This window comes from Rhinolophus ferrumequinum, chromosome 5, assembly GCF_004115265.2.
Source record: "Rhinolophus ferrumequinum isolate MPI-CBG mRhiFer1 chromosome 5, mRhiFer1_v1.p, whole genome shotgun sequence".
Taxonomy (NCBI): Eukaryota; Metazoa; Chordata; class Mammalia; order Chiroptera; family Rhinolophidae; genus Rhinolophus; species Rhinolophus ferrumequinum.
Window position 1 is genome coordinate 41,991,130 of NC_046288.1, and position 13,899 is coordinate 42,005,028.

The following is a 13,899-nucleotide window of genomic DNA, read 5'->3' on the forward strand; positions in this document are numbered from 1 at the left end:
ACTACAGGAGACAAAGATCACATGGACTGCAAAGCCTAAAATACTCACTACCTGCCCCTTTACAAAAATAACTGGCAAACTCCTGCCCTAAGCTAATATACCACTATTCAAAAATCTGAACAAGGGCTGCTCCAGTTAAGCAGCTGCTCAGGGACATGCAAGGTTCTATCCCTACTGTATGAGATCACCACTGCTCTGAACATTTTGGAATTCCTTTTGTGGAACTGAGTTCACTGAGGAGGCAAGGGGGCTGAACAGGCAACCTGGAGACACTAGGCCTGGGGTTTGCAGCTGAAGGAACTCGAGCACCAAAAGATGCAGAATCGTGGTGTATTAGAAATATTTCCACATTCTAATCACACCCTGCTCAGAACTACCATATACTTAGACAGGACGCTCATAAATCACTTGGAGACAAGAGAAATTTATTTTCCAAGTAAAAAATTCTAATGCATGAATTACACTGAAGAATCAACTTCGTTACAACATCTCACTCTTGACCAATGGGAAACCAGGTTGACATGATTCACTAGACTTGATTCCAAATAACATCAAGTCTACTCTAAAAGAACAAAAATTTACCCTTGATTGATAGTACACAAAAGTGCTCAGGTTCTGACACAAAAGTCAAATAACAAGTCCCAAAAATGTTTGGAGCAATTAGCAGTACATCTCAAAGAGGGATCTAGGCTCTAGGTATTAATACTTCAAAAGCAACAGTACTGAACTTTGAAAATTATGGTGCACGTGGTAAGAAGTCAGTAATAGAGCCAACTTCCTGTCATCTTTTGGTAGTCAACAGACTCAATGATTGATAATAAAATTAACAACCCCAAAAATAACTGGCTAAATTGATTTCCTTAGAAACGATGGACCAATAAAATGGAAATACTAGGTTTTGTATGGCAGAAGGCTTCAAAATTACAGAAAATCCATACGGTGCATTAAACAACTACCATTAACAGAGTCAGCAAAAAGAGTAAAAGAACATTATTTCATCTTAATGAAGAGAAAGTTAATCAGAGAGTGAATGACAGCCTTATTTAATGGAAGTGAAGTTTGCTTACTACCTTTCTGTCAGTTGCACACTGTTTTAGGCATCTACTGCTGTCTGAAGACTAGAACCCCAAAATGAGGAAGGTCTATTATAAGGAACAGCATTTGCTCACAGGCTCTTCCCTCAGATATGGACCAGCCACTCCTCCACTCAGGTGCATTCACTGACATCTAGGTGAAGTCTTCTGTGACCACCTTTGCATTTGATTGAAAATGCAAACCAAACCATTTTACCTGTCTCCCTCCCCGAACTGTTTTCTTTTCTCTTTTTTCTCTCTTCCTTTCTCCACTTCTCTGTTTAAACTTTCCCATAGACCCTTTTATCTTCTGTCACACTAGATACTTTATTTCTGTATGAATTTATCAGCTGTCCTTCCTCATAAGAAAATGTGCTCCAGGAGAGCAGAGACTTTACTTTTATCCATTGTGTTCACTGCTATGTACAAGCTCCCGAATGTAGCACATGATCAAGAAACTTGTTGAATAAATCAGGAAATAAACGTGTACAGCTACCAGAAAAACCCAACTGGGACTAAACATTTGTTTACATCACTATTTTTGAAAACAAAAATTCTCTACAAAAATTATCCACTACAGCTTGTCTAAATCAACATAGCAATTCTGAATTAAGTAGTCAAAAAAAAAAACACTAAAAAAAGTGTTCTATAAGTAAAAATTTTATTGTGTTTTATTCGTTCCATTGACTGTTTTGATATCCCAAATGGAATGGGGTAAGATAGTATAATCCTAAAATACATTGTATCAAACTCTAACGTTGCTACATGAGCATTTCAGAGCATAATTAGAAGAATCTGTAAGATTACCTCAGCTATAGAAGCCTGGGGATTACCCAGTAAGTTTTTGAACGAACGCTTGGCAATCCATTTGAGTTGATGACAGAAGGAGGTGGCATAGGTGAGCTCCTTGAAGACTACACTCTTCTTTTTCTGAACCCCTGAGAATTGATCTAACTCAGCTTTTGTGTCTCTGAAGAAGGCGGAGTTGACATAAAACTCAGCCAATTTTTCTATGAGTGGCTTCTCTCTCTTGGACGGCTCTTCAGTCTCCTTGGCTTTGAAATAAAAGTGAATAGAGGAAAACATTAACAAAATAACTGATTTAGTACATTTTTATGTAACCCCGTTCTTAGATTCTGCTCTAACTCCTTAATTCTAAAGCTTGAGTATAAAAAATTCTTAGGTAAGTTATTGCCTTACACATTAGAAAAATATAGTTAATTGGCCTGACTACTTCCATAAACTTATGGATATAGCAAACCCCTGACCTTTTCCTAACTATAATATTTGTACCCTGATTCTTCTAAAATAAACTTCTTACCACAGCGAGTTTTCATTATTCATATAAAAACCTCATCTTTGCTTTCCACTATATGCAAAATGTATAAACTGCCATGTTTCTTATTTCAAAACACTACATAAACAATGAACATGTTTTTCTAATGGAAATTCCCCTTAGAACTGACACTATCAGATAAATGCTCATTTATAAATTACATCAAAAATACTTATCACACTCATGGACAATAACACCTGTGTTGGCTGGTGCTACAGACTGAATGTTTGTGTCCTCCCCAACAATTCATATACTGCAACCCAATCCCCAGAGTGATGATATTTGAAGGAGGGGCCTTTGAGGGATGATGACATCATCAGGGTGGAGCCCTCCTGAATGGGGTTAGTGCCCTTAGAAGTGGCCTCAGGGAGCTCCCTCTCTGCTTCCACCATGGGAAGAGGCAACAAGAAGATGGTCGCCCACCTATAACCAGGAAGCGAGGCCTCAACAGACACCGAATCTGCTGGCGCCGTGATCCTGGATTTCCCAGCCTCCATAACTTGAGAAATAAATGTTTGTTGTGTAAGTCACCTAGTCTATAGTATTCTTGTTACTGCAGCCTGAACACACTAAGACAACTGACACGAGAGGGCAGTGTTAATAATGTAAATTCCCAAAGCTACATTTTAATGAGCTACCACACTGCTAGTCTTCAGGAAAATCAGGTGATAATCTGTGACTCTGGACAGATTCACATACCTTCACCACCTTCATCCTCTCTGTTTGATATCACAGCAGAGGAGTCTCCATTAATGACATCCAGGAAAAAGTCTGCAGGATTATTATAGGACTCACAGTGGTGACCTACAAAAGAAGGCTATTTCACTACATGAGAAAAACAATATACATGCTGAAAAAGAAAAGAAAGCTGCACGTAGGACTAATGGTCCTTAAGCAGGGCAATGAGTGAAGCCAGAGGAGGCACAGCAGGACTGTGTTTGTGAAGAGCCAGGGCGTGCTCCGCTTGAGTTCACCAAGGGCCTGCCAGAATGCCAGCACCCACTGTAGTAGGGTGCTTCTCCATCGACTAAATTCAGGTCCAAATTATCTTCTACTATGCAGCTGGAATTCAAATACAGAGAACAAATCGCCAGAGCAGGAATCTCAAGAGGACGTGAGCAGCACCGCCCACCTGAAGGATTACGTTCACTTCTTCAGCCAGAGCTTCTGAACTCATCTTGGCCTACTGTCTGACTCTTACAGTCACCTCCCATATACTCATCAGTCACATATAAATGCTTGATTATTTTAAATGATAGGGATTCAACAATAACAATTTTTAAAAGATAGATAAAAATTATTCACAGTTATAGGTGGGTTCATGCAGCATCACCTATAACATCCAAATATCTCTAAAATGAAGCAGATTGCATGAGCCATAAAAAATATTCCACCTTATCATCTGAAATAGAACCAGACTGACCAGAACTGTCAGAAATGTTGGCTCATCAAAGTCAGGCTCAGGAGTAGCCATTCTATTGACTGGTAAGTCACTCATACCCACTCCAATCTAATTTACTAGAAAAGCAAGCAGCATCTCCATGACCCCTCAGAAAGTCAGACCAACATCCCATGGAAGGAAAATAATGATTAAACCTGATCTGTCAGAGTCAAGAACACAAATGATTTGGGGGTACTGTAAGGCCTTTCCAAAAATGTTCAACTGACAGATAACTGGCTATGAGGCCAGTATATTTATTGAACTGTTAGGAAAATGTCACCAGAACTGGCAAGCAGAACACATATAGGCCCAGTAGAAACGGTCCTACACACACACAGAGTATGCACGCATACTCAAATAGGACAAGAAAGAGGCCTAAATTACAAGCCAGTGCTGCAAAATGAAGAAAACTTCCAGCACCAAACTGACCAAAGATGTTCTGCAGTGGGGAACCCATACTATGTCTACCCAACGACCAAACAGCACTCGCATCCTTCTCTGCTCTCTCTCAGGATTCTATTGAGGAAGGATCTCCCTGCAGGAAAAAGGCAACCATACCAGCTGATGCAAAGTACCCCAGGGCCTCCTGAGCAGGCCCGTGGAACATTACTCTTCCTGAGGCCAACAAGGTGAGGCTATCAAACAGCTTGAAGATGGAATAACGAGGCTGATGAATGGAGAAGATGATGGTTCTTCCCTGTTTAGACATCCTAGTTGAAAGTGAGAAAATAATGAGTCATTAAACATCTGAAACGTGCACTTCTTAGCAGCGAAATTGATTCTAGCCCTTAGATCATTTATTTCTAGTTCAACTTCATTTTCTCTTACTAACTTCCCATCTCCTATTATCTCTCTGGGAGTTAGGGGACATAAATCCAATGTTCTTATGAAATATGAAGATTTCTGAAAGTGTGTCCCATGAACGGTCTAGAATCTAGAACATGAATGAAAACTGTAGATTCTTGGACAGTCTTCCCAGACCTACTGGGTCTTGGGAATCCATATTTTTAACAAGCACCCAGATAAGTTGTCAGTACACTCACATTTGAGAACTTATTATGGACTAAATATTAAAACAATCATTGATGCTCCAGTCTCATGGATCATTTAAGTCGTCCAGTCCTATAGGAATTGGTATTCATTCTTCAGTCCTAACACTACAATTAACATTGCTGAGTACTTACTATGTTTTTGCTAAATATAGGTACCCACATCTGAATTTTCACAATATTGTTATGAGGCAGTTATGAGACAATACTGACAGTAACAACAGTGTCATTACCTGCATTTTACAGACAAGCCTAAAGGTTAAGTAACTGGCCCTGTGTGTTACAGTTGGTAAGGAGCGGGGCTGTGGTTCAATGGACCATAGCCAAAACATGCTAAACTACATTTACATGGGATTTGCTATTTATGGGTAGAAGTAACAAAGGCTAAAACTACTATTCAAAAACTGTTATAATTAAATATATTTTATGAGAAGAATCACTTCAATTTAAGCATTTTCTAAGCACATACCATATGTTGGCAATGCGTACACATTTGTTCTGCCTCAAAGACAATCAGGCCAGTAAATCAGTAATTTGAATATAATGTGGAATAGAAATACCTGAGATTCCCTTGTAAGCAAAACAGGAGAGTATAACCAGTCTGAAGATGATATGAGAATATTAAAGGGGTTAACAGGAATAAGTCAAGAAGAAATAAAAAGGGTAGTCAAGGCAAAGAAACATAGAGAAGAACAAAGTGTGTGATGACACAGTCTATTCAAGAAGCTACAAGTATTTCAGTATCATTGCAGAATTAGCTTGGGGAGATGAGGAGGCTAGCTAATGAAAGAGTCTGCATCAAAAAACAAGCATGTGATGAATCCCTTTACTCAGAAGGTGGAACTTCAGTCAGTAGACAAAAAGGAGTTGAAAAAGAACCGGAAGTAGGTAAGTGGATTGGTGTGAGAGCCTTGCTACTGAGGACCAATGGCATCACTATCAGTATCTCCTACTAGAAATGGAGACTCTTGGGCTCCACTTCAGAGCTGTACGCCGACTCTGCATTTTAAGAAGACCCAAGGAGATTAGTGTACGCAGTGAAGCTGGAGAGAGATTGGGTTAGAGCTCTAGGCATAAACAAAGATGCTTATGGGATAACCTGCCAAAACATAGTGAAAATATTTACAGTACTCTTATCAATTCATGATCCATTAATGAACACTGTTGACATAATTGCAGATGATAAAAATAACATGGATGTATTCTCTAACTGAACTTGAACCCAAGACCCATTACTTGAGATGGTCAATGTATATGTATAATTGACATCTCAAACTGAAGATTTTGAAAATCTTAGAAATCTTCCCATCTTCACATTTTTTCTCATCCTAGCAGAAAGACTTGCTTACAAGTGCACGGCAATCAGAAAAAGCAAGGTAATAATCGGGTGGGAATGCTATAGGTAGACTGTGTCTGGCAGCATTTCAAAATTGTGGCTGGGGAAGGGGAAGTTCCTAGGGATGATGGGCAGAAGAAATGGCCAGAAGGGTTGGTTATACCAAACAATTAAGTTAGTTGCTGTGCAAGTAAGTAAATATATTGAGATAATAGGAGCCAAGTTTTCACCATCTGAAAAGTCACTTATAAACATGAAAAGGTGCAGACAAAAAGAACACTCAGTTGTTAGACTAAAATTGAAAATATTACCTTGTGGAATTTTAAATATATATACATAACAACAGATACAATAATAGTTTCAGATGTATGTTTATGTGTCTTTTTATTGAAACTGCATGTATACACACTATATGTTCAATACATATTTCCTAATAAGGAACTTCTATGTTTCAAATGTAGAAATATATTTCTATATTCTATATACACACAGCCACACACATACATGTGTATTTCCTGTCTCTGTCTGCTAAGTGGGCTAGAAGAAATGACACGCCAGTAGTAGGGAGCACTATATAATCAGACCTTGCTTTCTAATTCTTAACTATACCAGAAGGGACTAGGGCTCCGTAGAGAAACATCTGGCACAGGAAAAGTATAAGATGAGCCTGGAACCTCTTATTAACCAAAACGTAAAGAAATACTTGAAGAAAAATCAGAGACATGTCAAACGGACATGTGTCAGATTCAAAGGGCTTCCACTGGCCAAATCAGGGTTAATTTGGTCATAATAATAAATAAGAACAATACATGAGGAAAGAATGATGGAAATACAAAATCACCACCTGGTAACCATCAGACTAGTAGGTGACACAGGCAGGAGTTTTAGTATATCCTAAAACTGCTCGGTAGATCATTGAAAAGGAACAGGACATTGGCATAATACTTGATTACATCCTCTGACAAAATGCTAGTCAATTACAAAGAAAAAAAGTAGTTATTTCACAGCAGAGAAACCCAGCAGACATCCACATGACCGGGTAAAAGATAACATCACCCATGGTGGGAGAAGACAAAACCATGCAGCCCTTGATGTTATACACCAAGAACACAGCATCATTTCTGTGGTATCCCTGCCAAGAATTCGTGGCCTGATCTAATCATGAGAAAACTTATTGGATGGGGTCGGCTGAGGGCCACCCTATGAAATGTAATCTTGAAGACAGGTGAGGACATGAGAGGCAAGGAAAGAATGTGAACTGCTCAGGCTTAGAAAAGTGTATCCATGGAGAGGATCATGAGACAGAAAGGAAAAAGGGACTGGGACAGCTGCTGAAGTCTAAGTGGAGTCTATGGATTGGATGGCGGCAATGGTATCAATGTGACTTCCTCACTGGAAGGTAAAGAAGGTGATAATGTAAAAGGAGTGTGCTGATAATTTGGAGTTACCCTCCAGAGGATTTGGGGGGATGGGGATAAGCTGAGTTCCACACTAAAACACACATATTATCATTATTAGCAATAGCAACCACAGCCACTATCGTTTATTGAGCTTCTAATGTGTACCAACCCTGTAAAAACAAATGAACAAACAAACAAAACTACCCATATAGGTGTGGCAGGGAGGGACAGAGGGAAAGTGAAAAGAGTTAAATGCTAAGAGTTGGGGAACCAACGTAAGAGGATATGGGATTTTTTCAACAATTCTTCTATTTTTTCCTATAAAATTGAAACTTTAAAAAAATTAATGTAAAAAAAAATGTCAACGAGTTAAATTTTTAAATTTCTATTATTAACATGATCCTCCCAGAGTCTTTCTTGACAAAAGGAAATGACATTCCTTTTACTCCATTCTTCCATTTTTCAGGTCCCAAATCTTAGAATCCATGCTCTCAATACTCACAACCTATGTGCAATTCATGAGATAATCCCATTGGTCCTATCTTCAAAATAGATCCAGAATCCACCCACTTCTTACCACATCACCACTACCATCTTAGACAAAGCCAAAAATCATCTCAACTGATTTAACACAACCGCCTACTGACTGGTTTCCCTGCACTCACCTTTGCCCAATTACACAGTCTGTTCTCTAGGTGGTTGCCATTCCTTCCTTCTAAAACTCTCTGAAAGCTCCCAAGTCACATAGGTACAGGAAAAGCCAGTGTTCTTATTGTGGCCTACAGTTATCTGCCACCCACTGAATTCCATCTTCTGTCTTATTCTAACTGCTAAGGGCTGAATTGTATCCCCTCCCCCACTTCATATGTTGAATTCTTAAGAAATAGCACCTCAGAATATGACTGTAGTTGGAGGTAGAATCTTTATAGAGGTAAATAATGCTAAAGAAGGTCATATGAGTGAGCCTTAAATCCAGTAAGAAGTAGTGTTCTTATAAGAGGAGGCGATCAGGACACAGAGAAACAGAAAGAGGGTGAAATGAAGACAGAGAGCGAAGACAGCTACCTATAAGCCAAGGAGAGAGGCCTCAGAAGAAATCATCCTGAAGACACTTTAATCTTAAACTTCTGGCCTCCAAAACTGTGAAAAAATTAACTTCTATTATTTAAGCCACCCAGTCTGTGTACCATGTTATGGCAGCCCGAGCAAACTAATACACTAACACACCCCCACTCCCTTTTGGTCAGTGGGTTCCAGTCCCCCTGGCTTCTTGATGTTACAGACACATTAGTCATGGTCTGCCTGAGGACCACTGTCCACTGCCTCCAACTAGAACCCTCTCCCCCCAGACTCCCAGGTCTTGCTCACAGCTCAATGGCACATCATTGAGGACTTTCCTGACCATCCTGCTGTGCAGTACAGGACCCCGACTCCCTCCACAGCAGTCTTCCCTACACTCTTACCTTGCTCCATTTTCTTGAAACACTTACATTTGTTAGTTGACTGCTCGCCTCCAAGAAAAACGGTAGAAATGTTTGTCTGCTGTGCTCATTGGTAAATCTTCTGCATCAAGAATCATGTCTGGTACACAGCAGGTGATCATATATTGCATGAATGTAAGAATAATGTTTCCATAGCATTTACCTCTTCAGGAGCAAAAGGACAGCATTCGCTGTGCTTGAGTCTAAGCCGGTTGTGGGCTCATCCAGGAACAAGATGGATGGATCTGTAATAAGCTCCATTCCAATACTAGTCCTTTTCCTTTCTCCTCCAGACACCCCGCGGGTAAACTGAGTTCCAACCTAAAACACAATTATCATCAATATTAACAATAACAACCTCAGCCAGTCATTTGTTGAGCTCCTAACATGTGCTAAACCTGTAAGAGGCACGTTATCTCATATCCTCATTTATTCTGAACAGCAAATAAACGAGTATCTGAGAGGTAGGTTTCTCCTTAATTAGACATGTAAAGTGAGGCTCAGGTCAGAGCTGGTACATGGCTAAGCCTGATATGAACCATGTTTGAAATCGTTCTATATGTTCCTTATCACATCAAAAGTTTAGCTTTAAGATGGAAGTTAGAACTGAAAGATGTAGCCCTTACATAGTGAAATCGCAGTCCGAAAACGGAGATAAAGATAGGACAGGAAAAGGTGAAAGCATCTATAATTTATTAGTCTTCTAACACCCACCACTTTTTACCCCACTAAAAAGAAAAAGTCCTCAAGTGGAGTTACAAGATTGGGGGGTGGCAACTAAGGAAGTGTACTTTCTACCACCCACTTTAGCACCCCTTAAATCACCATAAGCTTCCAAAACTGACCCCGTTTATAACCTAACTCACCGCAGAATTCCCGACTCATTCTTTCAGACAAATTCTGAAGGCAGAATATTCTACAGGGCAACTGGCTCAGTCTTTTCAAACACTCAATGGCCCTGTATGTGGTTGGGAGAACAGGAAGGTTTGGGGAAAGGCAGGAGATAGGCAACAATTCTTACACTAAGAGTCTTCATGAGGGAATATTCAAATGGTACTCGTGCCATTGATTTGATCCAATCACAACTGAGCTATACAAGACATTTAAAGACAACTGGAGAAATGTGAGTGAATATCAGCTCTATATAGCTGATATTAAATATTATTAATTTTGTTAGCTGACAATGGTAATGTAGTAACATAGCCAAATATCTTATCTAAAAGTGCATAACAAGTATTCAGGAGTGAAATATGATATTTATAACTTTGCTTAAATTACTTCAGAAAGAAAAATCTGAGGCCATTATTGAAAAAGATGTTAACAACTGAGAAATCAAGGTGAAAGTTATTAGTACTCATACCATTATATTAATTATGCTATAATCATACCAAAACTGTAGTAATGAGAAGATTCTCTCTATATTTTGTTACATTTAAAATTTCATATAAACATTCTTAATGTATTGTTTCAATCAATTACATAAATAAATTCTAAGAAGTCAACAACTGTCTTTAGCTTATATTCCTTGGAAATCCGTGCAAGGAACTCAGGACAATGACTGCCTGAAGCTAAGAAGAGAAAGCACCTTACTGGAATGACAAAATCAAATAAACAGAGCCCCAGCAAAGGAAACCGAATCACTTATGAAACAAAAATATATGGTACATAGTAGAATCTCAGAGGTATTCTATCAAACAAACTACAGCAAAATATACTTTATATAAAAGACTGTCAGAAAGTATAGTATGACGCAGCAGCCAGAAGAATACCCCCAGTCTTCATTCCCTCTAAGTAAAGGATATCATAGGGGATTAAACTGGAGCCATCAGAATCTAAAAAGCTCATCTTCACCCAGAGCTTCAGATGTCTTCCCAGCAAATCGTCCATACCTAGTCATCAACTGTGAACTCTACTCACTCATCTCATTTCCTCTTCCTGATACTGCAGAACCCATATAAGGAGTTCTTCTTGTCTCTCTTGCCCACAACTTTTACCTATAAAACCTAAGGGAGCCCAGCACATGCCAGTAATATTGGCAGAAGGGAGAGAGGGACGAAGAGATGGATGCAAGACAAAGTGCCAAAAGAAACTCTATAGAAAAACAACTCTGGCACTATACAAATTAGTAATAAGCCCCAATTTTTATGAAATAATTTTCGAAGCCAAATTATAGCAAAGTGAAACACACAGAGGAAGAACCCACGGAGTCATGTCATTCATAAATTCCAGAAATATGCCTCGAAAGCAACAAAGCCCCCTGGAGGAAGAGAGGAAGACTAGCTAAAAGGGGTAGGAGATAACAGGAAGAAGAAAGTTAGTGTACAGACACTGAATGTGACAGGACCTAAACAATTCGTGTGGGGGACGATCACGAGGTATAATCACATGGAAGGGACATCTGTTCTTTGCAAAGAACACTTTTACAAACTGGACCACATGCCATATTTCATTTCCAGGATTCAATCATTTTTTGATGTTTTTCTGGTTAATTCCCACCTCCATATTACGTAGTCACTTTTCTCACCTTAAGGCAGGCAGCCACTTTTGACCACACACATTACAGAAAACATGTGACTAAGAGTTACACTATCCACACCGCGGAGGTCCTATTGCCTGGAGATGATACCATCAGGTTTTTCCACGTTACCTTGGAATCTGCCACTTTAGCCAGACCTAACTCTTGAATGACCTTGTTTATCCGTTCGTTCTTTTCATGATTTGTCATAGTTGTTGGGAGCCGAAGAGCTGCTGAGAACTGCAAATTTTCTCTCACTGTCAGAGTTCCCATCACAACATCATCCTTAAGGCAAAAGGGCATTTTAACAAGACATATCAGGTCTTTTCTAGTACCATCACTCTTTAGTATATGTAACTTAATCCACAAAAATAATTACCCCGGGGAGAGTTATAGATAATGATGAACTAGCAATTATACAAATCTCAATAACTCCATATACAGAGAACTGCAAAGCCTGATGGAATTAATTCTTATTTCGTATCTGTACACCCAAATAGAACACACATAATTATGATTACTACTAGCAGACATTTCCAGACTGCTTTATACAAGGATTTGCCAACATATCTTTCTAAACTACGGTAAGGAGAGAGCTAAATACAAGGAAAACAGTAAAACAGTGTATCTTCTGGAAATATGGTACTAGAAGTGACATCATGGGCCTTATGAGAGTCATATTCCATCAGGAGAACTAACATCATTGTCCTTAGAATAGTCCTATTCCAGATTCTCCCTGCATGTTCAGGTAACAGTACTCTATGTCTTACAGGAGATTATCAAAAGCTGGTGCAAAGAGAGATGGCTCTATGCCCATGCCACGTCATCAATAGGAAGCAAACTGAACTATCAGCCACGGCACTTGCCCACATAGTAACAGGACAAATCTAACATGAAAATCCATGAATACTTACTTGTACCACATAACCTGAGGTACATTTGAAATTGGCAGGTTGAGGTGCTCCATTTATCAAAACGTCTCCAGATAGGCCCTGTGGATCTTTCCTTGCAGCTAAGACATCTAATAGCCTATGAAAGAAAACACATGATTTTATTCCCCCTCCACCTCGGACTATATCTCTCAGCTACTCTGTTACAATAAAGCCCAAGAACATAAAGCAGGGCACTGCTGGCTGATCCAACATAGACCTCCCACACTGCCCTCCAGGCTGTCTGACCCTGGGGGAGCCAACACAGGCAATGTGCCCCTTTACCTGAGACTCAGCCTTCACTTTTGTCTTTTGCTCCATCTCCCCACTTTCTATTTTATCCCCTCCCTTTTCCACCTCATTAGCTCAAATGCCAATCACTTTATCACCTCCTGTTAGTCAAATTTCCCACTCCTAGGACAGAACCACAGCTAGCATGACTGCATGGGATCCATAGCACCTAGAACCAGACTAGACACGTAGTGATGCTCAACAAAGACCTGCTCTCCTAAAAGTGATCTTTCAATGCACACTAACACTGCAGAGAAAAAGCTTACTGGTGCTCGTTATACTCACGAAGATTTGCCTCCACCTGTGGGTCCCAGAATGGCGTTGAGGCCAGGTCTCATGATCCCACTGCAAATGCCGAAACAGACCAATATACTGGGTGACTTTAAATCCGGTTCTACTAATTTACAGTCTGCATTTAGTACATTCAACTAAAGTTTATGAAAATAACAGAAAATAAGCACAAACCAACTTTTCTTTCTTTTTTCTTCCTTTTTTTTTTTTTTTTTAGGGCACAGCTCACAGTGGCCCATGTGGGGATCGAACCGGCAACCTTGTTGTTAAGAGCAGCATGCTCTAACCAACTGAGCTAACCGGACATCCCAACAAACCAACTTTTAAAGGAAAAGAAATCAAATGGTCAATTAATAGAAGTCTAGTCTACAAAGAATGTCATCACCAGTTGGGACTTACGAAAAAAATGGCTCAGTTCCCTAAGTACCTAGTAGACACTCAAAATTTGCTGAACAAAGAAGTCTGTACGTTTTTATAAATCATGATTGCTTATAGGAAAACCAAGTGCTTTCAATGAAAACAAATGTCAAGAAGAACGAAAAAATGTATGGAAATTAGGCATAGCCACACTGGAAAGAAAACCTAAGTTACATTCCCTCCTATTAGATCATGTTCAAATAACACATCAGTCATTTCCATTAGACTTTACCTTCCCTTCTTAGCACGAAGGTGATGGAAGTGCTGGGTGGGGGTGCAGCAACCTCCAGCACCCACGAAACAGGCTGTAAAGAGAGATGGAAGAGAGGAGACAGCTGGA

General features: G+C 39.6%; 1 protein-coding gene across 5 annotated transcripts in view; it reads right to left on the bottom strand.

Annotated features, from left to right (window-relative positions):
* ABCG2 (ATP binding cassette subfamily G member 2 (Junior blood group)) overlaps positions 1-13,899 on the bottom strand; it is a 101,943-nt gene that overhangs the window by 15,867 nt on the left and 72,177 nt on the right. Inside the window, exons 2-9 of one of the 5 annotated variants that reach the window (XM_033106634.1) lie at positions 13,792-13,864; positions 13,137-13,196; positions 12,546-12,660; positions 11,764-11,916; positions 9,280-9,437; positions 4,409-4,560; positions 3,109-3,213; positions 1,881-2,128 (exon numbers count right to left, since the gene is read on the bottom strand). The exons of 2 other annotated variants lie outside the window; for them this stretch is intronic. In XM_033106634.1, coding sequence (XP_032962525.1) covers positions 1,881-2,128; positions 3,109-3,213; positions 4,409-4,560; positions 9,280-9,437; positions 11,764-11,916; positions 12,546-12,660; positions 13,137-13,196; positions 13,792-13,864 — 1,064 coding nt within the window. The remainder of the gene's footprint in view (positions 1-1,880; positions 2,129-3,108; positions 3,214-4,408; positions 4,561-9,279; positions 9,438-11,763; positions 11,917-12,545; positions 12,661-13,136; positions 13,197-13,791; positions 13,865-13,899) is intronic. 2 more of the 5 variants (XM_033106632.1, XM_033106635.1) reach the window with 2 other exon arrangements.